We start from the raw sequence: 18252 nt of genomic DNA on the forward strand, positions 1-18252 counted from the left end.
GTGTAATTGGTCTCAGCTTGGCAGTGGGTTGGGGTTGGGGTATGCTCACTCCTGGCAGGTGTGACCCTCCCCAGCCTCCCTCACCCACAATTTTAGCCAGTTCTCCTGGTTTTCGGCCCAGATTTCCCCCCATAGGTCCCGGGGAGGAGCAGCAGCTCCTGGCTGGGATGCTGGGGTGCTCCTCCCCAGGCATGAGCAGGCACTGGGCTGGCTCAGGGCCCTGACTCAGCCCCCTGAGTCACAGCCCCATGGCTGCAATTAGGAGTGGGCGCACCGGGATTCCCCACCATTCCCAAAACCTCCAGCTCCCACCACAGGGGCTGCCCTGCCAGGGAAAGCCTTCCCGAGGGTGCCAGCGGGGATTTCAGAGCAGTGGTTGCATCATCCCCTCCCCGGACCAGACTGACAACAGGGAGATGGCGGGTTATCAATCAAGACAACTTTTATTAGAAAAGTAAAAAACCACCCGACACGATTTGCATAGGAATTGTCGCACTTGAACATCAAGTGTATGAGTGTAAACTGTAACCAATGAAGCGCCACACAGTGTCGGGGCCAGGGGTCCTGCCCTCCGGCCCCGCGGCACCTCACGTGCCCCTCTCCCACCACTCTCGTGATCAAAGACACGGCGCAATTCCAGAGCCCCCTCCCGCCCGGCTGCCGAAGGAGGGGTTTGTCTTTGATCCAGACCACGGCTCAGCCATCACTCACTCCCCCCCGCCCCTGAAGCCCCATTGATTACAATCCTGGTTACAAAAGAAGAGCCCCATGATTGATCAGCCATCAGGAGACCGGCCGCCCCCCCAGCAGCCCCGCTGCCGCCTCCGGGAGCGTCCCGGGATCATCCCACAATCATCGACAGCGCGAAGCGACCTCCGCCTGGGTCCCGGTCCGCTCCACGTCAGGGATGTCCCGGCATAGGCAGGGCCCCCACGGGGACCTCCACCTGCCCAAACTACTTCCACCTACAGCCCTACTCCAGCCTAACCTAAACTACAGCGGCTGCCCCGAGCCGCCGCCACGCTCCGACCGGCTCTTCCAAAGCACTCGGGAAGCGGGCCCGGCCCCTCAGCACTCCTCGATGAGCAGCTGCTCGGAGCTGTACAGCTTCTTCTTGATCACCCTGAAGCCCGTGCTCAGCTTCAGCGGCGCGAAGGCCGGCCCCGAGGCGAAGAGTCCCTGGATCTTGGGCCAGAGGCGGGAGTCCAGCCGGAGCACCAGGGTGAGCTGGAAGGTGGGCACCACGGCGGGGTCCACGGCGATGTGCCCCACGTCGTGGCAGGCCTTGCCGTGCTCCACGCACAGGTCGAGGAGGGCCCCGCGCAGCCCGCAGGGTTCGCTGCGCGCCAGGCGCTGCAGCTCCGCCCGCACCTGCGCCAGGAGCTGCGCCGGCATCAGGAGCCGGGAACAGCGCTTGGAGCCCAGCGGGGCCCGGCCCAGCGTGGCCTGCACCACGTCCATCAGGTTAGAGCACAGCAGCTCGTCCTCGGGGTCGTGCAGCAGCTCCAGGTCCAGGTCCGGCAGCGACACCCCGTCGGCGTACTCGGCATCTGCGGGAGGCACGGAGGCAGGTCAGCCCGGGGCAACGCCGACCTCGGGGGGCTCGGGATGGAACAGCGGGGTGTGGGAACACCGATCAGGCTTGGGGCGTAACAGGGTCCGGACAGGCACCGCCACCCCCCTTTAGGGCCACTCAGTGATCCCCCCCCCCCGTTCCTCGGGAGAAACCCCAGGGAAGGGAGCTCACACTCACCTCCCTCCGAGCCAGAGGGCGCTGCCCAGCGACTCGCAGTCGGAGGTCTCCAGCGGCCCCGCTCGCCGCCCGCCAGCCGCTCCCACAGCCCAGGCATTGGATACGGCTCTGGATTTGGACACAGACGCCACGACCCCGTCCCGGCTCTGCCGCCGCTCTGCCGCCCGTCCGCGCCCGCCCATTTATATAGGGGCGGTGCGAGTGGTCCCCGCCCCCCGCCCCGCGCCCGCCAATTGGAGCGCGGGGCACGTCCGCCGCGTCTCTCCTGCCCGGTGACAGCGGGAGGCCACGCCCCCTCTCCCCTCGGCCACGCCCCCGCCCCGACCGCGCCCCTCCGTGCCAGGCCACGCCCCCTCCCGGGCGGCCCCGGGCGCCGCAACGGGACCCGCGGTTGCATCAGGGGTCGGGCGGGTCCGCGGGGCCCCCCCGTGCCCCGCACCCCCAGGGCCGGGCACCGCCCCCGGGCACCCCCTCAGCGCCCAGACTCAGTTTCCCTGAGTTTTCCAGGTGGTGGTTGCGTGGTGCCACCGGCGCGGGCGGATCCTGCTGCCCCGGCATGGGATGGGGCTGAGCCCCCCTGCCCTGAAGCGGGAGTGATCCCGGTGTCCCATTAGCTGGCGTTGTCCTGGTTTTTTAAGGGAATAAGGGATGCTGGAATGAGACAGGGTTGAAGATCGAGGGGGGCGAGGGCAGGGCATGGCCGGGCTGGGATGGGCTTTTGCTCAGTGCCGGGCTGGGGGGAATCCTCATCTTCCTTCCCTCGTGGCTCCTAAAACCGGGACGAGACCCCGCCGTCCTGCAAGCCCCCCACCCTGCGAGTGTGTCCCCCCACCCCGGTCCGTGCGTGCCAGTCCCCGCGTACGTGACCTTCCCAAAGCCAGATCCCGAGGAGCTCAGGCAGCCGAACTGGCGATAAAGGGCTTTGTTTGTCCTCCCGCTGCGCTGCCCGCGGCTTTATCGGAGGGGCTGAGCACACTCTGCAGTCACCCCAGGACCTATCTTGGGTCCCGTCCTTCCCGAGCCGAGATTGATAACAGCCCGGCAGTAAACACCGTGCGGAGCAGAAAGTGCCCGGCGGCGAGGGGGACAGGACCCCCTCTGTGGTGACCCCCGCCCAAAGAGTGCGGGGCAGCGGGTGCTGGGGGGTCTGGGCTGCTTTTTAGGGCTCAAAGCTTGAATCCATCGCCCTTTTGGGAGTGGGAGCCCAAGCGGGGGGAGTGGGGAGCATCCCAGGGAGCAGAGGGGCTGTGTGGGCAGCTGGGAACAAGTCCAGGCTCCCGCCTGCAGCTTGCAGAGCCACTGCTCGGCTTTTTGGAATAGAAGATGAGCAACCCCCAGCCCCAGCTGTTAGAAATACACCCAGATATTTGCACGCTCACGCTCAGAAACGGCTGGATGGTGCTTAGGATCCTGTTTTTCACAAAATGTACCTCGTGGGTTTATTTGTCCCCACAACCACTAAGTCGGTACAAATGTTGGCTGGGTGAGGCTGAAAATAGATGAGGAGCTGCTGGTTTTGGGGTCAAAACAGGGGGGAAACGGCAAATAAACAAAAAAGAGGTAAAGGACCAGAGGGAAGACGCCTTGCTAAAAATAAGCTGGAATTCTGGAGCCAAGCATAAATATTTTTCTTTCTTTGCCATAGCATCTCCTGGTAGGCAGGGGAGCAGGCAGCTCTGGTGTGATGGCAAGTTTTAAAGGGAAATGTAATTTTGAATCCCTGCAGTCAAATAATGCCAACATAAATCCATGCACTTCGGCTGGGAAGGGAGCAGGATGTGGGGCTGGCAGCTCCTTCTCCTCCCCAAAAGAGGCTGAGATCCAGGCTGCTCCACCGCAGCCGAGCCTCGAGGAATGGTTTTGGGCTGGAAAGCGAAGTTTAGTTAGCTACAGTGTAGCTAATCCCTGAGCTTCCCCTCCCCAGGTCCTGCTGCTGGCACGAACCCAGCGCGGTTTTTGTGGAGGAGCAGAGTGTCTTCCCCCTGACCTGCTGGCCTTTCTGGGAGAACAGAGAGGGATCCAAACTTTCTGGACAGGCTGTTCCCAGGCGGCTGTGCCTTGTGGGATGCCCTTCCGTGCTGAGATTTGCTGGATCGCTCCGAGTTCCAGCCTGGCTGGCTTTGCAAAGGGTTAAGCAGGAGCTGGGGGGAGCGGCTGGCACTGGGGAGGGTCCTGGGCTGGGCCCCTGCCCGGGATGTGCTGAGCTCAGCGCTTTTGCAGGGCCGCAGGGGGAGGGGGCTGGAGAGGAGGAGGAGGAGGAAGGGAGGAGATGTATGGAGGGGCTCAGCGAGTGCCTCGGTGCACGTCGGGTACAAACCGTGCCCCATGTGTGGTGGGGGGTGAACTCCTGCCCCACAAGGTGCTGCCGCTACCTGCTGTGTAGTTGTTTGTTCCCAGCAGCTCCGTGGCCCAAAAAGCTGCTTTTAGGTAGATTTGCACATTATTTTGTCCCTCGGGGCTGGCGCAGAGGCCACTGTGATCCTCCGTGTCCAAGCATTCCCGTGGGGAGTGTAACAGAGGGGCTGAGGCTGCCGTTTTTGGGGTGTCCCCTCAGTGCCTGCTGGGTGGGTGTCCTTTGCACCCTCTCTGGCCCTGTCCTCGCTCGCAGGGTCCCCGACTGTGGCAGGGGGTGGCGGGCACACGAGGGGTGACCCTGTGCATCCTCTGTGCCCGTGGCCAGGTCTGACAGGTGAGCTGTGGCTGCGTGGGACGGGCGGCAGGTCCCGGCGTGCCGCCGGCCGGGCAGGTCCCTGCCACAGCCGAACCTCCCGGGCCCGTCTCTCGCCCCCGGGACAAGCAGCTGCAGGAGCCGGGCGGAGAGGAACAAGGAACGTGCATCCAGGAGGGCGGTGGACAGGTTTTTGGCAGCTGAGATGCCGAGTTGGCACCGCAGATTTGCGGGAGGGGGGGGCTCTGAAACTCATCTCCCCTTGGGTGCTTCTGGGGCAGAAGATGGGAGATGGTGTTCCGGGGCTGCTGCCCCACTCTGCTGCACCCTGGATGCTGGAGGGGCCTTCCCGGGCGGGCTCCTTGCCCGGGCAGCAGGGCGAGCGCGTGCCTTGGCGCCGTGGCCGGCGCTGGGGCCGTGGCCAGCAGTGCGAGGAGCCGGGGAGGGGAGGTGTGAGCGGGGCCGGTACATAACGTTCTGCCTCGAGCACCCACAGGAAAACCAACCAGCAGCCCTGAACGAGGCTCTTTGTTCGGCTATTTTTTTTTTATTCTCCCTCCCCTCCCCTGCATCAACTTTTTCTGGCAGCTGACGGGTTCCCTCCCTCCCCTCCGCTCCGTGCTCAGCTGCGGCCTCCGAACAGCCCCCGAGAGCCCCGGGGTGAGGGGGCAACCGGGCTCCCAAGCCTCAAGGAGGGATATTTACCGCCGGCGCTGCCCCACTGATCTGCAAAGCAGGAAATAGGCTGGGGAGTTTCCAGCTGCCAGGGAAAAGCTGGGTTTGGAGGAGGGGGAGAGCAGAGGGGGTTTGCCAGTGCGATGCCTCCAGCTCTCCCTGCCTTACATAAAGTGTTTACTGAGCGGGAGGAGGGAACGGCCAACAACATGTTTGTGCATTCGTAGTACTGTACAGGGTGAACTTTTCACTTCCTCTCAATAGCTCTCACACATGTGTCTATTTTGGTGCTGGGCACACATACAAACACACCATGTACAGCACGGAGCCGGGGACGTTCCCTGCTCCTGCTCTGTCCCAGCACAAAGAGCGGCTGGAAAACAAGGAACGGGAGGAGGGCGAGGGGGATAAATCTCAGCCCCGCCGTGTTTTGGATGTGTACAGGGAGGTCTGGGCACTGCCTGGGCGCTGCATCCCGTGGGCAGCGCCGCAGGCACCGAGCCCCCAGCGTTCCCAGAGGGCTGGCGGAGTGGAAAAGTTTCCCAAGTCGAGCAGTAGAAAGGAAAGGCTCTTTCTGGGTCTGATTACGCCGGGTTCAGCAAGTGGGGGGTTTGGGGATCTGCTGTTCCGTTCCCAAACCCCACGGTGATGCGGGGCGGGTATTTTTGGCAGGTTTGGCCAAGGTACATTTAGGTGGCTGGAGTAAGCAGGATTAAAAATAGATAATACCAAACAAAAAAGCTGATGATTGAAACCCTCCTTTCTTTCCCAAGTGAGCCCATCTGGGATGGAGTTTTGATCCCGCCTGCCGTCACGTTTAAAGCGATCCTGGCCACGGACCCGCTGACTGTGCAGGAGGCCCCTGCAGAGCAGGGGCTGGCAGCCCTCCAAGGCTGGGGAGGAGGTTTTCCGGGCTGGGGCCGGGGCCGGGACACGTCTCAGCTAAGCCGCAGCCTTACGTGGGAACGCCCCTACCCCGCTCCAGGAACCTCGCCGTGAATTTCCACGGAGCTGGAGTTCGGGCTTCACCAGCAGTGTGGGGCTCTGGATCACCCAAATCTCTGATACTGGAACTGATTTATTAACAGCAACAAACACAGAAGGTGGCTGTGTACTTTCCCCCCTTAGCTTTGGCTCACTGCTGGTGATCCAGCTAAAATGGGGAGAGTTTCCAATTAATCTGTTTCAATCCAGATGTGGCTGGACTGAAATAGTGAGTAAAAAATACAATCATCTAGTAAATAAGATGTTGAAAATGGAAGACTTAGGCATCTGGAGCAGTAAATCATATAATTGCTTGCATACGGTGCTGCTCCTACCCCCTGCTGGCCAGCAGAGCCGTGGGGTGAAGGCTCTCATCCATGGAAAATCATGTTGAAATGGTTATGCCAGAACATGGAAATTCAGTTCCCTCCAGGAACAGAAGTGAAGTACAACCGAAAAACAAGATGATTAAAATGGATGGATTTAAATAAGGGGTTTCTGCCGCTGGCAGAGCTAAACCAAGATTAAAATCCGATTTAAATCAATCCACTTTTGAGCGTGAGTTCCTCCCAAACTGAACTTCACTTGACCATCACGACAGCCGAGCTGCCTCCGAGCTTCACTAAACCTCGCCTACCTCCTGAACAGCTGACTGTTTCCCTCATCAGACCCTCCCCCATCAGATAAACTGTTTTGAAGAGAGAATTATTTTATTGTCACAGAGAAATTTAATACAAACGAAGAGGAAAAAGTTTCAGAGTATTAAAGAAAGAGCAGTGTCCTTCCTTACAGCGCTACTAGAGAAATGGTGATGGAGAGGGAACAGCTTCCGAGGCACTGCCTGGCCCCTCACCCGACCTGGGCCAGTTCCTGCCATGTCCTCCCCCCAGAACAAGGGCTGGGGCTGAGGAGTGTTTTTGGCAGGGTGTCATTTGCTGCAGAGCACAGACAGGGGTTTCCCCAGTCACCCAGTGCTTCGGCCGCGCGCCAGCGCAGGGCCAGGCCGAGTTACTGGGTCGCCCTCCCCGCAGCCACACTGTCAGTGTGCCCTCCTCTGTCAATAATACAGTGACTCTCCGAGAGCTGCACAGCTGATCCTGCCTTCTAAGTTACAGAGACTGAGCCCTGCCAGCCTGTCAGAGTGAGGACTTACAGAATCCAGTCATTTCTGTTTATTGGCAGCTTTACGGGGGATCCCCGCTCCCAGCAAGACGCGAAGCCCCGCCGTGCCGATGCAGCTGTCAGCATCTGATGAACGGGGGGGTTTGGAAGCCAGGCCAGGGAATGCTTTTCTTCTGCTCCCTGACAGCAGCGATCCAGACACGCTCAGCCCGAGGAAGGAGTGAATCCCAGGAGCTGCTCTATTGGCTTGTACCGCCACTCATCTGCCTCCAGCTCCTCCACCAGACCAGCTAGTTTTTCCATCCTTGCCACTTGTTGATCTGCGAGTTCAAAGGTAACTGTGGTTTGCAATGGCAGCGCAATTACACCTTTCAATTAGATGCAAATTCCCAGCTGTCAGTGGGGAGCAGGGTGGAATAAAACCCACCGAGCCCCTTTGAATCCAAACCCACCCTGTGCAAACGGCGAGGAGAAAGCAGGGACAGGCTTTTCTGCCCCGGTGTGTATTTACCCATCCCTGCCCGTGCCGTGTACATTCAAGTCCTAACAGGGAAACACAAGGCCCATTAGTGTACAGGGGTGAAAACAGGATGGAGCTCATTTCTTTAGCATAAATATTTATAGTGCAGAAGAACAGAGAAGTTCAGAGGGCTTGGTCAGCCCACGGGAGAGCTGGGTGCAGCACAAAGAACTCCTGGCTTTAATGAAGGTCCTTGGAGGAGGACCTGGATGAGTGTGGCAGAAAGGCTCTGCAATCAGAGCCTGCTAACGAGATGAAGGTCTGTCCCTGGGGATCCCCAAGACAACACGTTCCTCTTAGGTTTATCTATAACTGATTTGTGTGCTGGGTACATGGGCTCCATTTTCAGCTAAGTTATCTGCAGTGGTGCAGAGACGGGAATTATCTCTTCTCCTGGCTCTGCTGGAAGTGTAACAGGGTGCTGTAAACTCACTGCAGCCTCTTAGAGAGACGGCCCAGGACTAGAGAGAGGTGTAACATAAACTGTGCATGATTTATGCTGACTGCAGCACTGGGTGCTTTGGAGAGGGACTCTTCTCACTCCACCTCCTGCAACAGAGTGCTTTTGGGAACTGTCAAACAAACAAGCCAAAAAATGATGACCTTGATCTTTTCCTTTAAGCCCTACACCTTTCTCACAAAGAGAAAACAGGGAGGTGCTCTGCAAACCAGTTTCCAAGTCTGGCCTTTGTCGGGGTGCCAGGCCGTGCAGCAGCCCCCGGTAGCTACAGCCACAACAGAGCTGTGGAAACGAGGGCTCAGAAGTTCAGCTTGGCTTTTTGGTTCATAAAGAGAGGATCACGGCCTTGCAAGCTGCTGCACGCCCTCAGACCACCTCCTGACAGCCGGAGGAGGACAGGAAACCTCCACAGTCTGAGACAACAGGTGGAAGTACCATTTGAGCTGACAAGAGGTGGGGACAGAAAGGATGTGACCCTGCAGCAGCAGGCAGGATCTGGTGCTGAGCTCTGCTCTGAGAACCGAAGCTGGGTGCAGTCAAGCCCATCCTTTGGTTACAGGGCGAAGGGCCCAGGAGGGAAACAGAGGTTCAAAGAAGACGTAAGGCTCTTCCCTGGGGAGGCAGGGAGTGGAGTCAGCCCTGTCACACCACGCCACGCCACGCCAGGCACCTCCTGAGCACCTCTGGGAACCTCGCTTGACCCTGCCGGTGCCAGGAGGGCTCAGCTGAGAAACAAAGGTGGAATGGAGCGTCTCTTTGCCCCAGGCCAGAGAGACAGTCAGTGCCGGGCTGGGAGATCAGAGCGTGGGCGTTTCCTGCCCATAACCTCCTCCTCCGGCCTCACCTCGGCGCAGGCAGCGCGGCCATGGACAAACAAGCCTCGGGAGGCACGGCCTGTTCCCAGCCAGGCTCTGTGGCCTGTTCCCACCCAGGCTCTGTGGGCTCCCGGCGCTTTGCACAGGGCTTGCAAAAGGACTCGGGGGGTGGCCTGACTTAGCGTTCGTGGCGCTTTTTTGTGGTTGGCACCCGAGAGCAGGTCAGGCTTCTCCCCTGCCCCCTTCCCGCCGCAGCAGACGGTGCTTACCGTGCTTCACCTGCTTCAGTGTCGACGCCACCTGGAAGCTGAAGACAGACTCGCAGAGGAATCTCTCGGAGCCATCTGTAAGCAGGAAGAAGAGGTGGCTGAACCCCAGAGTTAAGGCTGAGCGGCGTTCACTGAGTGCTGCCGACCTTCTATTCTCACGTTGGAGGTGTGGGTTTCCCCCCTGCCTCGCCAGCCCCTGAGACCCTGCACAGGGCTCTGCCTGGTTCCTGGTGCCACCTGGGGGACATCCCGGCTGGAATTCTGCTACATCCCCTCTGACAAGCAATTTTAGTCCACTTTTAAATAGAAGGTAAGCTAAGGAGAAGCCAGGTAATGTCATGGCAGTCTTGGATTCCCTCAGGGCTCAGACGCTTGTGTCCTTAGAATGCTTTAGGATCTCTCACAGGCTCAGACCATAACCCTGCTTAAAGAATTTCAAATAATGTGTATCTTGCCATCCAAGTCAGTAATTTATCACACAAGTGACTCAGAAATAAAGCAATCTGGAAAAACACAGCTAATTGTGTGCCAAGTACTGACACAGTTTATACTGCTTCCTTCTAAAAAAACCCAAAATACCTAAAGGTCTATTTAAAAACAAGTGAGATAGTTAAAGTAACAACAGAAATCAGTCAGTCAGTGGGGATTTTTGAAGAGGAAACTGGTATGCAGCTCCCCCACTGGACCTGCCTGACGAAAGAATGGGTGTATCACCTTTTGGGTCAGAAATTAAAAAGCAAACCTAAAGCTTCCTGAAACAGGGACAGTGTTTGGTTGTTGCTGCCACCCAGAGCAGATGAACTGCTGTGTTCCTGGTAAAGAGGTCAGCCCAAAGCACAATCAATTAAAAGCCCTGTGCCATAATGACATGGAGAGAAGCAATTTCAAAGACTAAGGGTAGAGCAAAACTCTGGAAAAATCTAATCCAAAGCTGAACCACAGGGAAGAGCTGGAGATTTGCTGTGCTCAGAGCACTTCTTGCAAGAGCTGAAATGCTGTGTTGGTGCTGCCCAAAACATATCCTTCCCTTTCCAGGGAGCAGGACCAGGGCAGGGATTGTTCCCCGGTGCTGGGCACAGCTCAGGTCCCTCGAGGGCTGGGCCCAGCTCTGGGCCCTCAACAGGAGAGACCCGGAGGGGCTGGAGCGTGTGCAGGGAAGGGAACGGAGCTGGGAAGGGGCTGGAGCAGCAGGAGGGGCTGAGGGAGCTGGGGGGGCTCAGCCTGGAGAAAAGGAGGCTCAGGGGGGACCTTCTGGCTCTGCAAGTCCCTGCAGGAGGGGGTAGCCGGGGGGTCGGGCTCTGCTGCAGGGAACACAAGGACAGGGGAGAGGAACGGGCCTCCAGGCTGTTGCCAGGGGAGGCTCAGGTTGGCCAGGAGGAGGAATTCCTTGCTGGAAAGGATGGTCAGGCCTTGGCAGGGGCTGCCCAGGGGGGTGGTGGAGTCCCCAGCCCTGGAGGTGTCCAAGGAATGACTGGACATGGCACTCAGTGCTCCAGTCTAGTTGTAAGGTGGTGATCAGGCACAAGTTGAACTCCATGATGTTGGAGGCTTTTTCCAGCCTGACAGTTCTGTTCTCTCCTCTGACTCCCTGTCTGTCCTGCCGAGTGGCTCTCGGGAGGAACAGCTGCCTGTCTATTTGGTAACATGAAGTGCTTCATTACTTTAATTTGTTTTGAGGGCTCGTTAAGTTCTATGAGCAAGCCTTTAGTCATAATTACTTCAATAGCCTGGCATATGGGCTCTAATGTGTAATAAAAACAGCCCTTCAACAGCACAGCCATCAGCTCCCAGCTGCCCTGCACTGCCACGGGGACACCCCGGGCTCAGTCCCAGCCATCCCACTGGATTTCAGGTTCACACAGACAAGTGCTCCATGGTGACATGGGAAGTTCAAGGGGAACAGACAGACAGACAGACCCTGGTTTAACCCTGTCATCTGGAGAACCTGCCCTTCCTCCCTCACCCAGAGCAGCTGTGGCATGCCCAGCTCCTCCTTCCACAATCCCGACGGAGGGAAGGGCTCAGGCACCCAGACACAAGCTGGCAGGGATACAAGCTGCCTCCTGTACTAGCCCAGTCAAATCCAACCCAAACCAAGAAAAATACTCCTGCCTCAGCTATCCTCCCAGTAATCCCTGCCTGACATCAAAGGATTAGCTAACAATGAGCAATTAACACCGTCATGTTCCCTTTCAGTAGATCCCCTCCTGTCTGAAGTGTTGTCATGGAGCTAAAAACCAGGTGACTGCCAGAAAAATCATTTCCTCACGAACAACTGGTGGGAAAGGCGGGGCTGCTCGGGACCCTGGTGCTTCCTTTCTCCCTTCAGCTTTTGCCAGCTGAAGTCCAAAAAGGCAGCAGGGTGCCAAGCTCAACAAGCTGGAGGAGGAGAAGGGCAGGAGCAATCACCTTCCAGCATCTCCCCAGCTCCTTTGGGGTAAGTGAAGAGGGCTTTCCGGGGCGGTGCCAGGTCCGAAACGCTGAACCCCGACCCTGTCACGGAGCTGCCGCTGACCCCGCCAGCCGAAGAGGAGGAGGAGGAGGCTGCCATCTCACCCCGACCCAGCCTGGAAGAACAAAGAGGCAGCAGAGCCGAGTTAGAGACGCCGCGTCCCGGAGTTTCCCAGGGCGCAGAGCCAGCGGCTCTGAGGTCGGATGAGGGTGGTGAGGGGCAGGAAGATGCCGCCTCCGCTGCCTCAGAGCTTCAAGGCTGCCCTGTGTGGGTGGGAGAGCTGCATGCACCCCACTGCCTGTGGGGATGGGCACAGAGAGACCCCAAAACTGTGGGTAACCCCCGCTCCGACCCCTCAGACAAGGGACCCTGGGAACTCATCCAGATGATCATCCAGATGATGCACGAAAATAACCTGAATTCATTGGCCTTTAGCTGCCCTGGCCCTTGTCCTACTCCCCAGGGTCATAAAAAGGCTTTTTTTTTTCCTTTTTTTTTTTTCCTTGTTTCCAGGAGCACAACCACAGAAAAAGTCCTGCTGCCTCATAAAACCTGGAAGGCTGCAGGACTGCCAGTTCCAGGGCTGCATCCTGCACGAAGCCACACTGTGCTTAACTTGCAGCAGCTGCTTTCTGCATCATTCCAGATGTGCTTCTGCCTTTAAAAACTGTATTTGACCTAAACTGGCAATGGCTGAAGATCCAATTGCCTGTGCAGCACAAGGCCAGTCGCCTCTTGCACACCTTTCTCTCATCCTTGTTTCAATTTAAGAGGTACTGGGTGTATGTTTGTCATGACAGAGTTCTTAAAACTCACCATGTACCTCTCTGATAGTATAATAGGTGTCACTTGGCACTTATGAGTGACAGCACTTGCTGCTCCCCCAAACACTTATAAGGACCTCCCCATTATCATGCCCATTTAATTCATTTCTGTTATCTTATTTAGTACATTTCTTCAGGCACTGGAGGGTACACAGCCAGTGCCTTTGGAAAGCACGCAAGGATTTTGTGGAGAAAATGGGGTTTTAAGAGGCTGTCACAACTAGGACTTGTGTTCTGTCACAGTTAATCATGGAATCCTGGAATAGTATGGGGTTGGAAGGGACCTTAAAGGCCATCAGGCCATCCAGTTCCAACCATGGGCACCTCCCACTATCCCAGGTTGCTCCAAGCCCCGTCCAACCTGGCCTTGAACACTTCCAGGGATGGGGCAGTCACAGCTTCTCTGGGCACCCTGTGCCAGGGCCTCCCCACCCTCCTAGGGGAAGAATTTATCCCAAAGCCGCAGTCTAAGCCTGCCCTCCATCAGTGTGCAGCCATTCCCTGTGTCCTGGCACTCCTTGTACACGCTCTCTCCAGGGCACTCAGGGCTGCTTCATTCACTGTGTGTCACACAGAACACAGCAGCTCACAGGAGGCTGGGGGCTTAGGGGCGGTGAAAGAAAACGCCTGGATGAAATAAACTTTTGTCACGGCTACGCCCCGTCCAGCAACACCTCCCTCGGCTCCCCGCTCGCGAGGGCGGCGAGATGACGGTTTGCGTTGAAACCACGGCGACCGGGGGGGCTCGCAGATCCGACAGATGCCTATAGGTGTAGCTGCAGGGGGTTTTATTTTAAACGAACACAGGGGAGAGGAGGCAACAGGTCGGGGCGATGCCGAGGCGTGTACGCGAACCTGCGCCCTCAGGCGCCTGACGCGCCACCATCTTTGCGGGAGGCGGGGCCGCCTCGCCACAGACCACGCCCCCTTCAGACCACGCCCCCAAAGCACACCGGCTCCCTCGTAGGCCACGCCCCCTTCCCGCCCCCCCGCCCCTCCGCGCCGCTTCCCGTGAGTGCGGAGTCCCCGCCCGCGCCGCCGCCGCCTCGCCTCCCTGCCTTCCTCCCGTTCGCCCTAGCGCCCTCCGTCTCCCGGTCCGCCCCTTCCCGCCGCTCCCGTGCCCTCTCGGGCCCCTCTCCGTTCCTGGGCGCCCGGGCGGCGCTGGGCGCGGGCGGCGCGCGTGCCGCGCTCGCGGTGCAATGATGGGGCGGGCGCGCGCCACTTCCGCCGGGGCGCGGGAGGGGAGGAGGGAGGGGAGCGGGGGCGACAAAATGGCGCGGCGGCTTAGGGGAATCCTGCTGCTCCCGCCGCGTTCCCGCAGGGGTTCGGGCGTAGAGCTTCTCTGCTCTCGGCGCCCCGGGGGTTTGCGCGGTGCGGGCCGTGGCGGAGCTGCCCGTAGCCCCTCTGGATCGTGCCTTCAGGAGCCAGTTTCTGTCCCTGGTCGTACGCTTGGGAGCCTAATCCTGCCCCTAAACTTGCCCTCAGGAGCCTTATCCTGCGCCAAAGCTGCCCCCCGAACCCCCCATCGCTGCTCGGCTTTCAGAAGCCTCGTGTCAAGAAACTGACGCCGACGTGTGTTTAAAACCGTGAACCAAAAAAACCCCAAACCAAACCCAGCGGCACTGCGATTCTTTTTCATGGCTTATTCTGTGTGCAGTTCACCTCTGCACTTCTTCCCTTGAGCTACGGGAGTTTTTTATTTTCAGTGTAAGTTCTGGGTGGTTGTGAGTCATTTCAGAAGGTAGGGCTTGAACTGAGGGGAAAAACATTAACCTTCTGAACCTGATGTCCCTGTATAATAAATCTAGTTTAGAATAAATGCACCTTCAAAGGCACGCTCTTAATTTTTTCCTGTTGTGTTGCAGTGGACAGGTAAATGTTCTGTAAAAATTCACAGAGGTGAATTTTTTGGTGGAGACTTTGTTTTCAAAGTAACAGAGATTTCTGTTTTTAAACCAAGGCAAACTGAGATGTTAATTTAAAAAATTACATTTATTTAATTGCATTTAATGAATATTAATTATATTATTAATTTCATTAATATTAAATTAACCATTTAAGTAAACATAGAATTTTAAGTGAAGATTAAGATAGGTCACTGCCAGTTGTTTGCTTTTGCACCATTAAATGTTCTGTGCTGTAAAAACTGTAACTCAGTGCCAGCTAAAGCCCAAAGAAACTGAAATGTAGCATGGACTGAAGTTGGAGTGAGTTTTAGGCAGAATTACATATCTTATATTGCTTAAATTTTGCTTAAATTGTACCTGATTGTGCTTTCCAAGCTGACAAAGAATGTGCTTGAAGTTCCCATAAAATTACTCTTTGATTGAGTGTTGTAAGGTTTGAGGAGGTTTTGCCTTTCTGAAGTCTCTTGTGCATACACAGCGGAGCTTTAAACTCAAGGAGGGGCGATTTAAATTGTTTATTGGGAAGAAATCCTTCCCTGTGAGGGTGGGGAGGCCCTGGCACAGGTTGCCCAGAGAAGCTGTGGCTGCCCTGGATCCCTGGAAGTGTCCAAGGCCAGGTTGGACGGGGCTTGGAGCAACCTGGGCTGGTGGAAGGTGTCCCTGCCCATGGCAGGGGGGTGGGACTGGGCGGAATTTACCTTCCCTTGGCCTGAGCTGCAAAGCTGTCTTTGTTTTCGCAGCAGGAGGAGGAGCAGGATGGATGTGCTGAGGCCCACCCTGGTGAGGACTGGGGGGCGAGTGTACCGGAAGAATCTCATCCAAGAGCAGCCCTTCCCGCGGGAGGAGGAGGAGGATTTCTGTGCAGGTGAGGAGTGATGCTCCAGAGGTGAAAACATCAGCCCTGGGGACCCAGGGAACTCTGAGTGTCATCTCTGGTGTCTTTGTGAGCACAAAGACCTGCCCCTGTGGTGGAGTCAAGTGTTAAGAGGGAGAAAACTTCTGTTTGATCCCTGATGATCTTGCTGCCCGAAGAGTGGGAGTCATCTCAGTTTCCCCACCCCCAAGTAGGTTTGGCTGCTGTACTGCAGAGGGTCAGTTTGCTTGCTGGGTGTGAAAGATCTCCAGGAAAGGGGAAAAACAAATTAGCTCTGTACATCTGTTTTTCCCAGGTTTCTGAAGTGCCTTTTCTTTTCTGGAGTGTGATTATTTGGAGATATGGCAGCAGAGGAAGCTGCTAAAGACCCTCTGTCCTTGCAGTGTTTGTGCCTTTAAAAACTGGCCTCCTACAATGCAGCTTTTCACCTATTTTGGGGGGAAAATTCTTCCTGCTGTGGTGCATTTTACCTTTCTACCTGTGTGTTTGTTGTAGCTGTGTGTGAGTTGTTGTGGGCACAGAAAAGCTCCAGTGTTGTTTCTCAGACGGGAAGGGCTGTGTCTGTTGTGTCCTTTTTCTGCCCTCACCTTGCCTTTCAGAGGATTGAACAAAGCTTTGACATTCTCTTTCATTCCCCTCAGAGAATTTCTATTTCTCTGAGGATTTCTACTCTGCTTTCACGGAACCCTTGGGCCAAAACTACCCTCACCTTTTATTTGTATTCTTCTGCGGCTTTAAAGTTCTGAATAAGCTGGTGGCTTCCACCCTGCCAGGAGAAGAGTCCGTTCCCACTGTGTGGGAATTGCAGAAATTCCAGCTGAGAGCAAACCTGGGCTATAACTGCCTCTTTCCTGCGCCTCCCAGCCCGCCCGATTTAGAAGCAGTCATTATGTTTTCCGGAGCCGGTGGCAAGGTGATAAATAAAAAGCAGTTATCCTCAGCGGAGAGGAGCCCGTTTCTTCCTTCATTTAACCTTGGGAGAAGGCTGGGAGGAGACTGCTGTCCTACATAAAGTGCTGCCAAACTTTTCAGAGGTTGTGGTTTCCCTGGTAGGCCCCGGTGACTGCGCGGACGATGATCCCTGCGACGCCTTTGTGGTGGAGGAGACTGAGCGAGGCTTCCAGAGCCGGGTGGAGGTTCCCAGCCCCTTCTACAAGTGAGCCTGTGTGCCTGTGGGGTTTGTTTGAGTTGCTGCCAGCTGAGGAAGCAGTTGAGCACAGAATATTTGTTTTCTTTTTGAGGTCGGGGTGAACGCCGGATCTCCGAAATGTGTTCCGTGCTGTGGATTTGGAAAATTGGCACTGCCTTCCCAGTGTGGTGGTGCCTCGCTCGACTCCCTGCCATCCCCCTGGCAGGGACAGCAGGTGGTGCTTGCTGGCTGGCAGGAGAGCGTTTGAGCATCTCTTCCCTTGAACATAAAAGCATCAGGGAGGGTGGGAGAAGGAAGGGGAGGAAGAAGTGGGGCGAGCAGCCCGGCAGGGGGAAGTTTGTGAAAGCTTTCAGAGCAAGCACACACCACTGGAATTGGCTATTGACTCCAGTCCAGTGTCTACTGGGAAGCCTGTGGTGTTCAAAGCTCTGTCTAGTTATTTCTGACAGTTTTATTAGTTTAAGAGTTTTGCTGAAATGTAGAGAAGGAAAAGTGGTCCGTGGTGTATTTGTATGCTGGCAAATGACTACCTTGAGCAAAGCAAAAAGCAGAAAAAAAGCCCTTAGTTTTTCTTCAGCTGGGATAATGGGAAAAAAGGATAACCCAGCTGACAAATAGGCTGTGGCAGGATGTGCTGGGCAGAGCTGTCATGGACCACCTGACTCATTTTAACTTAAGCCAGTTGTGAGCCACAGCTCAACATCGTCCCATGGTCCCAGGCTGCACACGTGTGGAATCCTGGGAATCACCTCCCTGCCTGGATGGGGTCCTGCACCATCTGTGTGCTGTGTGTGTGCATCCCTCCAGCACAGAAGGACAGAGTCTGGGGGTCCCAGGTGCCTGGGGCCAGCTCAGAGCCTGGGCCATCTCCTGGCCGGACACACTTGGTGGAGAGTGGCCCAGCAACACTTTGTGAGTGAAGCTCTTGCACTTTGTGCCTCCAGGTATATCATTGGGAAGAAAGGGGAAACCAAGAAGAGGCTGGAAACAGAGACTCGAACCTCCATCAGCATCCCCAAGCCTGGAGTGGAAGGAGAAATTGGTGAGTTGAACATGCACAAAACGGATGTGCTTTCACTGGCTCTTGCAAAAACACAGTTTAAGCTGGGAAGGGGAACAGGAGGTGTTTTCCCTTTAATTCCTGTTTCTGACACAGCACTGACTCATTTTATGGCCCTGGGAAAATCACTTCACTTTTCTTCTGATGTTATTTTTTCTGTCTATAAATCCTTACAAAGCAGTGCAAGGTTTTTTGGAAAAAAAAGCCTATTTTAATTCAACAAACAGTTTCACTGTTCTGGGCCTTGAATGACAGGCTTGGGAACTTCGGCCCTTTTTGGTTTTGCTTTTAAAACAGTACCTTTTCCGTTAAGAAGGAACTGAATTAAACATCCAGAGAAAGGAACCCTGTGTGTTTCTGCACAAAATAAACAACAGCATGTGCTTTAATATGAGAAGTGTTTAGATGACATTGCTGCCGTTCCGGTGCTGTCACTCGATCCCGACAGTGAGAGCAGCCTTTCTGGTACCATATGTTCCTTCTCATCACTTCCAGGGGCTTGAAAAGAAAGGAGACATTGCTCATCAGGGCTGACCTGTGCAGGACCTGCCAGAGTGGATATTTGGAGGGCTCCTTAGGGTGTGCTCCAGGGATTGTTGGCACGGTGTGCAGCTCTGTTTGTGACAGAGCTGTGAGGGGGAAGTGCTGGGGGGATCCCACTGTGATGCTGCACGGGAACATGGTGGTACTTCTTGAGAAGTGAATCTTGACTTCTTCCT

At 56.2% G+C, this 18252-nt stretch overlaps 3 protein-coding genes across 6 annotated transcripts in view; 1 reads left to right on the top strand and 2 right to left on the bottom strand.

The window, feature by feature from the left end:
* Window positions 1-421: 421 nt before the first annotated feature.
* On the bottom strand, window positions 422-1850 carry DDIT4 (DNA damage inducible transcript 4). The gene is given in 4 exon segments (XM_018079886.2): window positions 422-1550; window positions 1754-1769; window positions 1771-1805; window positions 1808-1850. Coding segments are annotated over 4 exon segments (576 nt in total). The 3' UTR covers window positions 422-1068.
* A 4921-nt stretch (window positions 1851-6771) lies between these two features.
* Window positions 6772-11832, bottom strand: ANAPC16 (anaphase promoting complex subunit 16). The gene is made up of 3 exons (XM_018079970.2): window positions 11676-11832; window positions 9267-9341; window positions 6772-7522 (listed from the first exon to the last, which is right to left on the bottom strand). Exons 1-3 carry the CDS (start codon window positions 11815-11817, stop codon window positions 7407-7409), a joined length of 333 nt encoding a protein of 110 aa, XP_017935459.1. The 5' UTR covers window positions 11818-11832; the 3' UTR covers window positions 6772-7406.
* Window positions 11833-13916: 2084 nt separating this feature from the next.
* ASCC1 (activating signal cointegrator 1 complex subunit 1) overlaps window positions 13917-18252 on the top strand; it is a 33661-nt gene continuing 29325 nt past the window's right edge. For 2 of the 4 annotated variants that reach the window (XM_018079950.2, XM_018079952.1), the window contains exons 1-4: window positions 13917-14249; window positions 15193-15314; window positions 16377-16479; window positions 17418-17515. In XM_018079950.2, coding sequence (XP_017935439.1) covers window positions 15206-15314; window positions 16377-16479; window positions 17418-17515 — 310 coding nt within the window. In that variant the 5' untranslated portion in view covers window positions 13917-14249; window positions 15193-15205. Of the gene's footprint in view, window positions 14250-15189; window positions 15315-16376; window positions 16480-17417; window positions 17516-18252 lie in introns of all 4 variants that reach the window. The other 2 variants (XM_018079951.2, XM_018079953.2) reach the window with 2 other exon arrangements.

Source organism: Manacus vitellinus, unplaced genomic scaffold (assembly GCF_001715985.3).
Source record: "Manacus vitellinus isolate BGI_N305 unplaced genomic scaffold, ASM171598v3 scaffold_48_pilon, whole genome shotgun sequence".
NCBI classification, from domain to species: domain Eukaryota; kingdom Metazoa; phylum Chordata; class Aves; order Passeriformes; family Pipridae; genus Manacus; species Manacus vitellinus.

Coding starts and splice junctions, on each gene's coding strand:
- ANAPC16 (XM_018079970.2), bottom strand. CDS start 11,817: ATGGCAGCCTCCTCCTCCTCCTCTTCGGCTGGCGGGGTCAGCGGCAGC. Junction 9,342..11,675: donor AGCTGGGGAGATGCTGGAAG/GTGATTGCTCCT, acceptor TCCTGCTTACAG/ATGGCTCCGAGAGATTCCTC. Junction 7,523..9,266: donor ACTGAAGCAGGTGAAGCACG/GTAAGCACCGTC, acceptor TTGAACTCGCAG/ATCAACAAGTGGCAAGGATG.